General features: G+C 39.7%; 2 protein-coding genes across 2 annotated transcripts in view; one reads left to right on the forward strand and one right to left on the reverse strand.

Annotated features, from left to right (window-relative positions):
* The window catches only part of LOC146002312 (uncharacterized), a 204,350-nt gene that overhangs the window by 18,420 nt on the left and 169,257 nt on the right, over nt 1–16,673 (reverse strand). The window lies entirely within an intron of this gene.
* Nucleotides 7,644–8,102, forward strand: LOC146002624 (baculoviral IAP repeat-containing protein 7-B-like). The gene is made up of 2 exons (XM_083140585.1): nt 7,644–7,769; nt 7,857–8,102. Exons 1-2 carry the CDS (start codon nt 7,644–7,646, stop codon nt 8,100–8,102), a joined length of 372 nt encoding a protein of 123 aa, XP_082996711.1.

The following is a 16,673-nucleotide window of genomic DNA, read 5'->3' on the forward strand; positions in this document are numbered from 1 at the left end:
GACGTATTGATTGGTGAGAGTTCCGATGAGGACGATGTTGTAGAGAATGTTAGTGACGATGGTGGATATGACCATTTAGATGTCCAGGACGATCTCTTTTACACCGAAGAAGCAGATGAGCCACATAAGGACCAAGTGAAAATTCCGAAAATGACCTGGCGCCAAATGCGGAAAAAGAATCCAGTAATGAAGAGAACATCCGATTTGCAAATTTATGTATTGTAAGAGACCAGTTTAAAAGTGTAATAAAGTGGAAAAGCTATCCCCTCAGCCCAGAAATATACGAACCAGAGCTGACAACATTATTTTGCGGCTCCCAGGACGAACTGGATTGGATTGATTTGGTGTTTTAAGTCCACTTTATGCACAGTAAGGCTAATCGGGACTGGACCTACAATTTAAAGTGGGATCCGAACCACTTGTGCCTCCACCGGGTATCGAACCCGGGACCCCTTGATTACAAGGCGACGACGCTACCACTGCGCCATCGGGGAGGCCCAGGACGAACTGGGCAGGGTAGGGAAGCACGCAGATTACTTGATTGTTTTCTACTTTTTTAACGTTATTGGAACTATAGTTACATGAACCAACATTTCATTTTAGCCAAGACAGGGACACCAAACACACGAATGTTGTTCAAATTCGTGCTTTCATAGGCATTTTGCTACTAACCGGCTGTTTGGGCAGTAACAGAAAAAAAAACTAAGCAGGTGCAGAACAACTCTGCAGAGACTTGTGTGGAAGTCTGTTATCTTGCCATGAGTGAGAATAGTTTTATTTTCTCATGTGATGTCTTCGCTTTGACGACACCAGAGATCGTCAGCAGCGAAGAGAAATTGATCGGCTTGCGCCTATCAAAGAAGTCCTAGAACTTGTGGAGCAAAACTTGTGGTCAACGCCTCAATCATTTACAAGTTCAACAATGCTGCAGCTAAACCACCTGCAAGACAACATTCCTGGAAAGTTTGGTTTTGGAACTCATAAAACCTCTGATTAAGAGTCTAATCCAGCTTTCTTTTCATCCCTGTACATCTGAAGAGAAGAGGGAAGGCCCTTCTTGTAATCGAAGAAACTCTTCAGCCTGAGCGCAGATAACAAGGTAACAGTAGAGATCGCTGCTATCTGTATAGGAGGGCGAGAGACAATACAACCAGAAAACATTGTGAAAAAATGTGGACGTCATATCTGTAGCGACCCTTCGTCAATTGTTTTTACTGAATGCCTGGAATGGGGACTAAGGTAATACAACCATTGCAACTGTAAAATATTGCTGACTTCTTAGTAGCCTATTCTTATGTACAAATGTATTTTCTGTAGTTTAACATCCATTTCATTCTTGATATAAAAGAAAAGTGATACAAAATAAGGACATTATAGGCCTAGTTATTACATTGAAATTTTCAACCTAAAATATGCGTAAAAAAAATTACGCGTAACAAACATAGTTGTGACTATACTTTTTCCATATGTAAAATACAGGGTACGCTTTAGCAATTTTCTTTGCCTTGTTATAAAGGCCAAAATATGTCAATATATATGTTTATGGATTCTCAATAAAGCTTTCTTTCAGACAGCCGTATGCATGTAAAACTATTTCATCACACACAGGCAAAGGGGTAAAAGTAACATTTCTCTCGTTCCCTCGCTTTTAGCCATCGTCCAGTGTCCTTCTAGATAGCGTGACTAGCAAAAGTATTGAAATCGAAGTAAGAATTATCAATTTTTGGTCTCCCTCCCCTTCTTTGCATGCATGTTGCTCTGATATTCAAAACACACCGCTATGCTTAAAAAAAACATCCATTGTACAACTGTATAGCTTGAGATTCATAATCCTCGTCCATCTCTTGCCAAGGACTGCATATTTTGTGTACAGTTTATAGTGGCATCATATTTCTTCACCAGATATCAAACTCGAGAGACTTGCAAGACAGCTGAGGTTATAAATCATTACTAGATCTGTTTTGTCCATATGACAATGCTTCCTGTTAGTGATGAAATTTTTATGCTGTTTAACCTAACAGCTGAGGGGGTCGGGGCATTCCACATTTACCTTTGCTATTGCAATAAATGTCAATGTTTTAAGTTATGCAATAATTTTTGACATTATATTCATGTCCATTTCCAAAACTAGATTTATATACACAAGCAACTCGCTCTTGCAATATATTATCTGATGCAACATTGTGAAAGGTTCTCGTATGTTCGCGAAACAGGATATACACGTCATAGCTTCCGTGAATCGATTCCAAGGTTACTGCGGCACGCACAATACCGTAAGAATTAAATATTCCAAATGCAGGCATCACCATTTTTCTCTTGCACAAATAGAATAATCGGGCTGAATTTACAGTATAAAAACCACCATGTTCGAACACCAAGTATCAAAAACCTGTGGTTATGTTATTATATGTTAGGAGGTGAGTGAAATAGTTGTTGCAAGTTACCTTTTAAACCCAGTAGGAAAAACTGCGTATAAGCTGTCTCACTCTCTCTCTGTCTGTGTGTCAAGTGGTCGTGTCGATCGCTAGTTGTATGTCACAGTTTAAACCGTTCTAGGTAATCTTTTTACATGAGGTAAGTTAGCATACTCTGCTAGGGTATATGTTTCAAGCTTCTTGCTGTAGAACCTATTTGCAAAAAAGTAAGTTTGGTAACACTGCTCGTCGAAAGCAGCTCAAACAGTGTTGCCAGCTGTAGGTTAATTTTCCCCGTCAGAAAATATAAAAACAATTGCTTATAGCGTATCTGGAAAGTCTGGTGTGTGTGTGTCCATGCCTTATGTCGTAGGTTAGTTTAGTTTGCAATAGATCTTGTGTGTTGGCAACCGTCAGCCCTTACAAGTGATATAGCATCCTTAGTCTGTAAGGCATAGGGTGTGTGTGGGTGAGTGGGTGAGGTTAGTTTAGTTCACGATATATACTTGCATAGACGTGTCACGCTATGCACTACTTTGAGTCACCTGTAAGACTATATGTGGGTGGGCGAGGGAGGTTAGTTTAATTCACTATTGATCTCACTTTGGGACAGTAATATTAATCAGAAATATTAACTGTACTTCAAAAAGTAAAATTGTGTGTATCTCATGTCGAACTAGAAATATGGAAGTCACAAATCGCTTTACATACATACATGTGAAGGACCCGTAGCGTTACAAGAGTCTGCCTTCCAAGAGGTTTGGTTAGCATGCAATAGATCAGTATGTTAGAAAAAAAAACAGAGGAGGGGGTTAACAACAGCATCAACACTGCACCACCACTATTACCAGTTAGCGTAGTCATTTGTCACCAACTCTTGTTCGACACCCGAAGGATGTACATGAATGTAGCGGTTCGGATCCCACTTTAAACTGTAGCCCCAATCGCGATTGGCCTGCCTGTGCATAAAGTGGATTTAAGAACAAAAACTACAACTCCCAACGGGTTGCCAAGAGCGTTACAAGAGCCCCTGCCTCCCAAGAGATTTGGTTAGCATGCAATAGATCAGTATGCTAGAAAATACAGAGATGAGGAAGAAGAGGGGGAAGATAGAGAGGAGGAGGAGAAGAAGAGGAAGCATTAACACTGCACCGCCAGTTAGCGTCATTAATTCTTCTTCTTCATCTTACTTCATACTTATCATCTTAGAAGGCTACGCCGTCAACTACTATTTGTAGGTTAGCTTCGCCTGTGAAATATCATATGGCAAAATGTTTAGAAAACAAAAAAGTTCGTGAAGCGACTAGTCAGTGTTGCCAACTCCTATTGGTAGGTTAGCTTCGCCTGTAAAATATCATATGGTGAAATTTTCTTGGGTGGGTTGGCAACACTGACACTCACTTAATGGCTTAGAAGCAGGTTTATTATACTACTAACCTGCATAATATTTTTCTCTGTTACCTTCTTGAGATGTGGCAGTAAGGGTGGGATGAGATAAGGTGGAACAAGTTTCACGTTTGAGACCACCGGTGGTGCTTGACGTTCCTCGTCCCTTTCATCCTGCCAAGAAAAAGTCTCAATAACTCGGTTTCGAAATGGACACAAATGGTCACTTGCTGCGTCAGTTGTATTTTACATTGTGTCGTGTGTGTAACGTTATTTTAAGCGTTTGTCATATTCTTATTAAATTTGCCGATTTTGATATCCCTAGGCAGACTTTTAATCATCCCAGCTATTTTATCACTTCTCTTGGGAGATGACAATGTTTCAAGAAACGTTGAGAAAATAGCTTGTCTGTTTTACTGTCTGTGAGTTAATGTTTAGTGTATTCTTGTCTATCAAATGTACTTTCTTGTGCCATGCAGGTTGCCTTACAACCTTGCAATTACGAGGCTTTTCCATCCCTTTTAAATTTTTAGGTAGAAATTGTAGATAAGAAGCTATTTTTGGGCATACATTGAAGGGTGCAAAATGTTACCCTCTAAAAAAATAAATAAATATATCATAAAGAGGAACGATTAAAAAGATTCAGCCGCCAAATCTGCCGATGCAAATGCACAGTTCCCGTCCACCTTCTACCTGGGCTGCAAGGGCTCGACACTTCAATGTGTTGCGTCTGTGATGTCATTTTAAGTGTTCCGCATATTCTTCTTGAATGTGGCAACTTTGCCTTCTGAGGTCAGACATTTAATCTCTCAGACTGTATATATACCCTATCGGGAGTAGACGGAATTTTTTTAGCTCACGTCCTTACATTTTGGGCAGCAGCTGGTCTTTTCCACTTGCTTTGGGGAATCAAATTGTTGTATTCGTTAAAGGTCTTGCACCGCAACTTGTGCTCTGGGGGAAAGTGTTCCAGTTAACCATGGAGGCAGTGACAACGCTCATAAAGAGTTATCCGCTCTTCAAAAGAAGTGTTTACACTAATTTCTTGCTATTCCCAACAAATGTTACTATAATGCCTGATAAAAAGAGCATTTCATAATAAACATAAATCGAGCTTCTAACGTATTACAGCCCTATTTGCTTTGTACGCTGATCTTCCAACAGTTTCCTTCTCTCTCCCATTTTCGTAATTGAAGTTATTTGGTTAGAACGTCTGTCCATGCCTCTCACGTAATCAATGCGTATATACGTTATCGTATTTTATATATATATATATATATATATATATATATATATATATATATATATATACAGGGTGGTTGCAATATACGTGATACAACGCTTGTGAGATGATTCGACAAATAAAAACAAGGAAAAAATCCATGAAAAAAATGTCGAAATCGACACTGCTTTCGACTGACAGGCATGCGAAAATCGCCTCACACCATGTTAAAAGAACAAAAACTCAAGAATGAAGAAATATGTTAATGTCGGAATAAAATAATACAAAGAAAGTCGTACCTGACGAATACAATGGTGCAGCAATTGAGGCTGAGTGTAAATTGCGCAAGGGGACTCTCAACGAAATTGGGGAATCCTCTGATCGAAAATACAGGAAATCTACTACTATTTTCTACATAATGTTGAATCGGAATGTAGCCAGTAAAAATGACGACGTATGTCCACATGTCCCACTACTACTGGGACACTGTCCCTCACTCGGGAAATAGGAAAATTACTGCAAATCTCTTGTTGCACATTGTTCACATTGCTTTACGAAGAATAAAAGAAACCAATTTGTCGCATGTCCTACTACGGCTGGGACACCATCACAAATGGAAACAATACTGGAAAAACAGGGGACTTCCTTTATCTCACGAGTCCCTTGCAATTATTAATATTCCATGATACACGAAACACTCCGTGGTGATGTGGTTAGCACAACACGCTACGGCACCAGGTGTTTCGTTTTTAAATCCTGGCCTAGACATTGGTGTCATTTGTTATTTCATCACATCATCCTAATCTTCGCGATTAATCAATGGTGGCAGAATAGCAAATTAAAATAAACCAAATCAATCAATCAATTATGGAGATAATTTAGAATGAGTAATCCTGAAATTCATTCTGCCCATTACTTGTCTTGGTCAGTTTATAAATACTGTCCATGCTTCTTACAACATCGCAAGTACCATCAATGTTTTGGATTTTGCTCAGGCAAGACTCCCAAGTTTTTGTTTTCAAGTCGTCTCTCTTAACGAGGAACGCTAGTGGCAACCCTGCCAAGCAGTAGTAACGCACCCGCGTTGACGAAGTTTTCTTCGTATAAACCGGAAGTAGATAAGATAAGGAAGTAGATAAGAGATAAGGGGTATTCGTATAAACCGGAAGTAGATAAGATAAGGAAGTAGATAAGAGATAAGGGGTGTGTTTGGGCGGAAATGATAAGTGGATCGAGAGGAGAATAATTGTGTGTGAATTTGATCAGTGTTGCCAAATGTGAATAAAAAGAGTAGTGTTTCCAACTGGGATGTATTTCCTCTAAATTTGTATAGATTTGAATACATAAGTTGTTAAAGCGTTAGTGTTTAAAGTGAATGGTCCAGGGTTCGATTCCGAGTTCGGTGTGTATGTTTTTTGTGAAAGATGTGAAAATGGAATGTGTATATATTGATTTCCCAAAAAATGGATTGAGAGGAGCAGAATAGAGTGTGAACAGTGTTGCCAATTGGGAAGAGCAGTGTTGCCAACTCAGAAGAATATCGGTGATTTCCGAATTAGGTCATGTGATTCAATGATTGATTTATTGATGATGACGTCATGGGTTTGGGAGTAGATTTCACAAACGTGTCACGTGATTAAATTCTTGATTGTGATTGGTTATGTTGGGGGGTTCGATTCCCTGTTGGGGTAAATGTTTTTTATTGTGTGAAAGATGTGAAAATGTGTATTGATTTCCGATATACTGTTATTGGAATAGGGTGTGGGGTGTTGAGGTGATTGATGGGAGTTGGTTATTTGTAATTTCGATGGTTGGCACAATTTTCCGAGCAGAACATGCTGGAACATGCTCGAACATGCTTATGAATGGAGGACAGGAATGAACATGTTTGGGGTGTTGCCTTTTGGAGGAAATGACGTAGATGGGAGAAGGTATAAATAGTGGGTCGAGGCGTGATCGGTTTGTGAGAGAATGGACGTGTGTGGCACAGGATTGTTTAGTAGAGGGCTGAATTTTTACGAATATAGTTACGAGGAGTTCTGGGAAATTGTTCGATCTTGCGGGGAGCTGGATAGTGACCGAACAGCCCTGCACCGTCTGTTGAACTATTTTCCGTTTATGTATGTGGGGCTACGTGAAACTCCCTGGTGTGGATGTTACCTGTTTGACGAATTAGGAAATGGTGTCCATGAATATTGCGAGACGCTAAAGAAGATAGACGAGAGAAAAAAAAGAGTGGATGAAAAAACAGGATTCCCAAGTCACAGGTGTATGTGCGAACTACGTCGCAGGAAGGATGAGGATGAGATCCATGAAGCATTGAAGGGAAGAGTGAAAGAGTGGCTTGTTTTGCTGGAGAACAGAAGTTCCGTGTGGTGTTCAGCCTGCGACCGCCCTTTGTTACGTAAATTAGAAGGACATCCCTGTTTCCCTGTGTTTTCTTCCGGTGTTCGCAGATCACTGTTTCCTGTTGATGGTGAGGATAACCAGATTGAACATTTATCGCCGATACCTACAACGCAGTCACCTACAGTATCAGACGAGTTTTCTTTGTTCGACATATGAGAGTGTATACTTACCATACTCGTCTGATAGCAGGCGGTCCTTTTACCACCGATTATATGTCGGTGAATGCGAGATACAAGACTTACAGAAAGTGGCCAATAGGATTACGTCAGACTGCTGAAGAATTAGTCACTGCAGGTTTTTATTATTCAGGATTCAGTGATAGGGTAATATGTTTCCATTGTGGGTACGGAGCGTGTGATTGGACATCCGAAGATTGCCCGATTCTAGAACATTACCAGGCAATACCAGCCTGTAGTTACATACAGAGTGTTGCAGCGTTACAAAGTGATCCGAAAAGTTGCAGATACTGTGACTGTCCAGAATCAGTGAAGGAAGACTCCCCAAGTGTGGATTCTGTGTTTATGTGCAAGATATGTTTTGAAAAACCCTGCAGTGTTGTAATTCTTCCGTGCCGTCATTTTGTATCCTCCGGAGTTTGTTCTTCTCAATTGGATAAGTGTGCAATATGCCGAGCCAGCATTGAAGACACAATCACAGTGTTTACCTGTTGAACTATGGGTGTGTGTTTTCTGGATGTTCAGGGTCTTCGAGGGAGAGATGGTGAATTTGTGTGGAAAGAAGTGGGGGTATTGAAATATCCTTTTGAATGTACATTTGACTTTTTGGTGAAACCCCCGTACGGTCTACATTTAGTGAGTGAAAAGTACCGCCGTACAAATTACTGGCTGCGGGACTTCAAACACGGACTTGACTGGGAAAACGGTTGGGTCCCCTATGAGAAATTAGGTGATCTTTTATATTCTGTACTTCCACAAGGAACAGTGTATGTTAAAGGTACGGAAAAAGTGGTACTTGTGGAAAAGTGCATCGGGGAAAAAGGACTCAGGAATGTATTTGTACAGAACATGGAAGATCTTGAATGTCCTAAATTGAACAGTATACATGTGATGGGGAAAAAATGCAGAGACCATACTGGATGTAGAAACCCGAGGAAAACCTGTGCAGTTGAAAATACCTGGAAAATGTATGATTTTTATTGTAATAATAATATAACAAATAAAAGATGTTGAATATTTAAAATGTTTTATTTATAGAGAAACGTTTACAACAATTTCTAGTTTACAAAATTTATAGAAAGGTTTACAATTTCTAGTGTACAATACAAATAACAATACAATATGGATGCATGGTAAGTAACAGTTGATTTACAATGTCAGTGTGTGACCCCGATCGTTGACGAGATATATTTCGGTCATCAGTTCATTGTACCAGAGAATGTAGAAAGGATGCAGCAGATTTTCGGGTGGTTCCTTTTTGTCCGAATACATGTTCTTCATGATATTATGTACATAACCCTCCACGTAGGGTTGTATTTTCTGATAACGTTCCCTCATTAATTTTTTCAAAGGTTTCAGCAGTTTACATAGGAATATGTGCAGTTCATCGGGAGTAAAAATGAATACATCCGGTGAAGAATGACGATACATAGAAATACAACGTTTTCCAAAAAAGTTTACTCCATTGATGGTAATATTTCCGGTAACCCAATAATTGAATCGTCGACCTGTATCGACGTAAGTTAGCAGATCAGATTGTATAGTATACAGTTCACGAATTTGTGCCAAATCCATATATACGGGTGATCTTCCCTGCTGCGAAAATTCCCACACAAGGTTGTAAGGGGAGTCTTTCTCGAAACCTATTGCCACATACTTGGTTTTTTCACTGTTCAGAAAGTATATGTTTGCAAGATAAAGATCCGTGCAGGCATCCACGTTATGTAGTTTCGAACATTCGTTGCTGTCTTGAGGCAAGTTGATTGCGTCAGGTATTTTTTCTTGCCACATCCATTTCTTTGTCGGGTGATTTTTTGTTGCTGAGATTAGTTGTCTCGATTTCGAGTGGGAGAAGACGTTTGCGGGTCTTGCGAGTCATACGTTCCACGAGCTTTTCGTGTTTGTTCACAGGAACGTTCATAACAGGTTCCATGATGTTGTCACTAGAACTTCCCAGGAGACACTGAACAAGATACATCAATGCACAGATGTTTTATACATGCGTGTTACGTACACTCCCGTACTGCTTGGATAGAACGACACACTTGGGTTCCTCTAGGACACTTGCAGTTCGGTAAACGTTTGAAGATGTCATGGAAACGTTGTCGAATATATTCATCTTTATCGATGACTGGTGGAAAGGTTTGTATAAAATCCTTGGTTGTGATGTTACGTTCTTTGTAATAAGCATATACGCAGCAGTAATGTCCGCATGTTGTGGCAGATATCCCTTGTAAGGGGGTATTGTTGTAAGTCCAGACAGAGGAATGTCGATTCAAGAATGTTACAAATTCTTGGTAATACGGATGGAAACCGTATGAATCAAAATATTCGGCCACATTGTTCATATAGAAATAGAATGCAACCCAGTGCGTTCCCTGGGAATCGGAAGTGTCTGTGTTTGCAATTATCAAGGCAGGGGTGCAGAACGCTCTAGGTAGAAGGTCTCTGGGGTAAACACCACAAAAGATTTTTTTGGATGAGCAGTTGCGAGTGAGGACGTGTCTGATCTGCGACGTATTCATCGTTGATGATAATATCCCTGTTTTTAGTCACTTGGATGAGACCGTTGTCCAAAGCGTGAAACCAAGGTGTACGAGTTTTCTGGAATAATGTTTTCGAAAAGTCGCTATTCCGATATTCAATCTTCAAAAACGGGTCGTCAGTTTTTTCCATCACACCTCCGATGTTTCCTTCGCGACTGTACCGAGCCCACTGCGAGCTGATAACAGGAGTACATGCAAATTTATAAACACTACACTAGTGAACGATGATATCTCTATTTTTTGTTATATCCACTGCAGCGTCGAATTCGGCATAAATAAGACAGGTTATATTTTCGGGTAGTTGAGGAGAAAACTGCATCTCCACTCCTAAGGTAGCTTGTTCCTGAAGACTGGTCTGTGTATCGTTCCCTGAAAAATCTGATGTAATGTCGAAAATCAGAAAAAATGATCCATTTTGGAACATTTCCCTGGTGATCTGATGACCGAAATTACAATGGTGGATACCTGTACCCGAAAAGAGTGTCTGATAGGCACGTGTCACCAAACCGCCATTTCCTTCTGCTGTTATCCTCGAAGGTTCGTGAGGTATGAGTTCTCCATTCTTAACAAGCTGGAAAGAAGATAGATTAAAACTTCTAAAGTCAAACGGGTTTGTCTTGGCACTACCGAGATAACTGGAAGTGGACACCATAGCAAGTAGTACAACGTTCGGGAAAGGACCTTGGAAAACATTATCGATGGAAATCTGCTGTGTCCCGGTAACGTAAGAGTAAGCTTTAATGATGCTTCTCGTGAAAGGGTAGTGAGCTGGAGCGTAAGAAAGTGCTTTATCTATAGCCAAACTTGTGGTAGGAGTAGGAATGACATGATTTATTTCGAGAACTGCCTTTAATATTCTTACTTTTACGGTAGGTGAATCTTGATCACCCCAAATGTAAAAGGAATCACGTGCCTTAATAAGTTCGATACGTACTTCAACACCGTTGACGAGGTATTTAGGTTGATTGAAGAAATCAATGTGGATTCTTCCCATAACTTCCACTGTGGATGTTACTTCTGTAGGATTTCCGGTTGTCGGAATGTATTGGAAAAAATCTTTTCTGGTAGTAAAACCCTTGTTTGCAGCATTAATTTTATTTTGCTGTCCTGGTGTGTCCACGTAATACAAGGCATTCGTGAGATGTGTGTTGGCAGCATCGGAACCGTAATTGGTGACCACTTCGAGGATTGATTTATATGCATAATTGTTATTAGCAGATGTTACAGATATGCCATTGATCATAACGTTACATTGCGAAAACATAATATTCTGAAGATAATTTATGACTCCGCAGTTTTTTGTGGTTGCATTGTCGGTTGGAGAAGCGCTCATTCGACTCCCATCTTGATTGACCATTTCAAGTTCCACGTAGATAGCAAGATGAGAGATCGAGGAAATCTGTTCCCGTTGCAGGTAACACAAACAGAATTACGTTTTGATTATCGATGGAAACAATCGGTTTGTAGGTAACGGTGTATGTTTCTTCAACATTCTGCTGGATAGTTTTTTCTGGAACAGATCCAGTTGTGATATCATGCAAGCGTTATTCTCCATTATTACCCAAAAATATCTTTGACGGTGTTTTTCTGTTTATTTCCTCGTTTGCTGGTTTGTCGACGTTTTGCAGATGTACCACCTTTCTTTCGAAGTGTTGAGGTACGGGTGGCCGAGTGTTTTAACATCGAATGAGTATTTTTTCTTGTTGATCTCATTCTTATACCCGATCCTGCCAGAGAATCGATTTTCTGTTGCGTTTTAGTTTTAAGATTTTGACCTGCCTCGCGTATTCTTTGACGTACAATGGTTTTCGGAGTTTGCTGCGTTGTCGCCATATCGGTGATGATATTAGCACCGGTTTTTAAAGCTTCTCTGCCGATTGCTTTTGCGCCACTCCAGAGAAGAGATTTCACCATTCTAAAAAGTCCTGCAAAAAGAGAACCCAGACCTCTCCCTTTCTGGATTCAATTAGAACGAAAAATGGGTCCGATTCCTCCATGTATTTGGTGAGTATAATAATCGTCCAGTTCCTTTCTGTACAGACGCCATTTTTGATCGTCAGATATATTCTTCATTTTCATAATATCGTTCATTCTTTTATCCAGAATAGATAATTTCAGACTCGCAGACGATTCGGTGTTTCGAATGCGTTCTAGCTGTTCTGGCGACAGAACAACCATTTTCTTATAAACGGATGACATTTTAATGTGGAATAAGGGTTCCTAGAAGACCCGATAGCAATGAACCCAGCAGCAAAGGTAAAAATCCTCCTTTCTGAACTAGAATGTTTCTCCGTTTTTCGATATTCACTTTAGGTTTTACAAGATTACGTAAAACTGTCTTGTAAGGTGCCAGACGGCGTTTTGCAGACGGTTTAAGTTTTACGTTACCTTTTAAAACATTGAGACAGCATTCACTGATGAAACGAATTGTCTTTTTAGGTGCGGTCTTCAATAACGATTTACGAACTTTCGATGGAGAATTTTTCAGCACGTGTAAAAAGGGTGAATGTTTCTTGAAGGAAATATTATGTTTAGAATGTGAACTGGTACGTCTCTTCCTCGTTTTCTTCATCTCGATGTTTCAAGCATTCCTGAGGAAGATATGCTGCCGAGTAATTCTCGTTAAAAATATCTGTCTGATAACGTAGAGGATCCGGTGTCGACTGGGAGAGATCAATATACAAATAACTGAAAGGTTCTTTTGTTGCATCTATATATACTTTTTCGAGTTGCTTCATACGATGTGGGTGGAGTTGTCGTGCAAAAACAGTAAATTGGTTCATATCACGTGGATTTTTAAATATAACAAAATGTTTCACGTTCAGAGAAATATCCCTGCAATTTTTACCCTGATGAAAAAGATTTTGCGTTATGAAGACCACCGAGATATTTTTGTGGTGACTACCCTTTGTGAAAAGATCAGCAACTTTTTCTCCTTGAGCAACCATCATAAGATCATCCAGAATTATAAGAGTCGGAGTTTTACCATTCTACGATTCCCAATTAACAATACCCTTATGAAAATCTACGTCATACATTTTTTTCGGAATACTATTTTCCTGATCGTAACACCATACTATTTTTTTGATAGGCCCTTCAACAAGATGAACAATAGAAACGACAAGGTTTGTTACGAAGGTGGTTTTACCACTTCCTGATGCTCCACAGACCATCATTGTAAAAGGATGAACGAGTTTCGGAAACATTATGTTACACAAATTACTTTACGGGTTTTGTGCTCTGAGAGTTCTGTGGGAAAATGATAGGTATTCATTCTGTTAACATAATATATATTTTATTCAGAATCAAATAAGCACATTTATAATATAAGTTCAAGACTTTACTTTATACACAATGAACACAGGCATTTTATACAGAATCAGATTTACAATAATTGTATGTACAAGAAATATATTTACTTCATACAGAATTCAAAAGGATACGAGAGGTATTTATCATCAAAACATCGTTTCACCAAGACAGGTTGATACAGACGTGTTTCCAATGAACTGATGACCTGGAATTCTTTTGTTCGTCTAATTCGGAAAATATTCTCCACAACAACTTCATCTTTTCCATCTTTAACCATATCACACATTGTTTGAAAATTCACCAATGTCAAACTTGACACGTTCAGCGTGATACCTTTTACTTTGCAAATATATTCAGGTTCAGAAAAAGGTTTACATATTTTCAAACTGTAACATTTTGGCCCCGTTGAGACAAATTCTTCACACACCGCATCCGAACCAAACTGCGTTAGTTCATCAGTCAGCTCAAAAAGCGCATCACCTAATTGTGGGTGGTATTCCATCGAAGGGTTATCAATGTAGATTACAGAATCTGTGTCACAGTAGCACACTCTATCGCCTAACTTTTCCAGAAGTTCGTATAATTTAAGACGTGCATGGCAGGTTGTGAATGCACCGATGGGAACACTCACCTTGTCATTTTGTGGAGCAGCCTCGGTGACATATTTCCAGTTTACCACTACCGTGTCCTGGTTGATAAATATAACTCCACCAATAATAATGTTCGGATCGGTTATCTTATCAAGGAAATCCTTAGATTCAGTGATGATTGTAGTTTGTGAGAGGTTTTCCCGTTGGCTGAACTTTCCCCACAAAGAATTCAGGCACAGTTTTGCGAGAGTGCGTTTACCGGGGTTCACCTCAATGTTATTTTCATCCAGCAAAATCCCCTCCCTCTCAAAATATTGCTGAATATAGGTTTCTTTATTCTTTTGCGTCTTAAACCACATCGGCCATCCACTTGCTTCCTGTTTTATTTTCAGGAAGGTGTTCACATACCCCGTAAACAGCCCCCCCCGTTTTTGTGGCAGGGTCATACACAGCTGTTTCATATTTCCATACTTCAGATACCGATAGTATGGTATAACCAAGAGAACATGCTTTACGCATTTCCGCTATCACCCACGTTCCTGAAAGTGCACGTTGTTCTACAGAATGTTGACAGGTACCTTCACATTTTAATTGTAATCCACATTCCTTGCACAAAACAAACATGAGTTTCTTGTTCATCTTTGTGGGTAATACAGGGTGAAGGAGTGCTTGAGGTGGGAGGACTTTACATTTTTATAAAACCTTCCATGGCTAATATCTCCGGTACAGAAGGCATGGAATCTTCAAGGAATATGGTAGGGTGTCCTATTGGGTATACACAGTATTTGTTAACATAGGGGTAGAGACTGGTGAAATCATAGTATTTCAGCTGTTCACCCTCCTTGATTTTATAATAAGTTCTCACAGTCTCCACTCTACCACTATATAATGCATCACGAGGGTTTAGAGGTGTACACTGCACAACTGGGTGTGATGACAAGTATTTATCAAGTTGTGGGTCAGCGTCAAATATTTTCTTAAAGTCACACTCCCACATAGTTACCACATTATATCCTTCAGACTGAAGAGCACTGATTTTACGACATGTTGTTTCATATCGAAATGCTGCCGTGTTCACACGGTCGACATAATTGTTGTTTTGGGTTTTCTCCTGCTGGTTGCTACCATCCTCTTCTCCCGCTTCTCTGTCAAACTCCGGATATACACACCGGTTTGTGGATATACATCGTGGACAGCCATGAAACCAGCACCCGAAAAACTCGTAACAGGTTTGTGTCTCTTCACGGAAACCGTCTACTTTGAAGCGTGCACCCAACACATATTTCTCACGGGTTCTCCCACCGTGGATGATTGCGAAATTGTTTTGCTCCTCGACATATGTTAACCATTTCAATGCAGCCTTCGACATTATGTCGGCATGGTGGTAACCTCCTTGGGGGATTATACCAATGCTCTCACTAGGCATGAACTGCTGTCTGTAGATTAATGAACATACGGATGCTATTGTAATACACTTTAGGAAGATGTCTATTTTGCTAATATCCATAAAATTCTGTCTTAATTTTAAACAACCCTGCCTCAATAGTGTCACGTCCTTAATGCAATATTCCAACAGCTGTTCTTTGTTGTTGAAAGGAACATTGTTCTTGCGTTCGTTTTCGTACCATAGCATAAATTTAGTTTGATCTTCCACAGATTTCATGTGATCATATCCGTATGCTGAAGGCGGTGGCATTTCTCCTACATAATTTCGATGTTCGTAGGTATTCCACAAATGTGGATAATATCCTTTCTGCATCGGTAAGCCGAAGAGTTTGGAAAATCCAGCAAGGTTTGATTGAACGTAGTTTAAACTATCGATGAAATGTAGATTCTGATACTTCATGCTCTTGATTTTCGTTCCATTCAAAACAATTCTAGCTGCCACTCCTCTTTCCAACATTCTGCGTAACAGAAATGTTGAGTCATATCCACGTGCATTGTGTGCACAAATAGTGACGTTATTGAATTTGTGTTGCAGTTCCAGGTACGATAAAAATGTATCGACTGGGTCATCCCAAAATACATATTGACGTATTCCGAAAACTCGACAAGGTATTGATAAATCTTCTTGTAAATAACATGCATGACAGGCTGTTTGGATCACGATCAGATTTGGAACATGAAGAAAAGAATTGTTTTTTCTGTATAAGGGACATCAGTGTAACATTCAAAATCGTAAAATATCAACAAAAATTTGGACCTTTGTTGGGGGTTCGGAATTGGTATGTAACAGTGATGGTTGATCGGTTTTACCTTTTTGCACGTTTTACAGTATTTTGCATTGCAGTCATGTTTCTTTTCATGTCTGTTACTTGTGAATACGATTCTGTAACATTTTGGACACTGCTGAATTTCACTACACACTGTACCATTTCGAAACGATGTGGACATATGCCTAGTGAAACATCCACGATCTTTGAATATTCTATGGCACACCTTACACGTGATGGAGGTGTTAGATTGGGGTACACATGTTGGTGTGGCACGGCACATAGAGCATATCTGTTTACAAGCGTGACTGTGTGGTTTACCAAATATCAACTCATTACACCCGCGACATTTCTGTGTTGCTGCAAATGCCCCAACACGATTAACAATAACATCAAAATGTTGCT

Source organism: Lepisma saccharinum, chromosome 18 (genome assembly GCF_977018435.1).
Source record: "Lepisma saccharinum chromosome 18, izLepSacc3.1, whole genome shotgun sequence".
Taxonomy (NCBI): domain Eukaryota; kingdom Metazoa; phylum Arthropoda; class Insecta; order Zygentoma; family Lepismatidae; genus Lepisma; species Lepisma saccharinum.

What these genes read in the sequence shown, in the direction of transcription:
- LOC146002624 (XM_083140585.1), top strand. Translation starts at nt 7,644, where the DNA reads ATGTCGGTGAATGCGAGATACAAGACTTACAGAAAGTGGCCAATAGGA. An exon ending in ATAGGGTAATATGTTTCCAT is followed by an intron (nt 7,770 to 7,856) that starts TGTGGGTACGGA and finishes AGTTACATACAG; the next exon opens with AGTGTTGCAGCGTTACAAAG.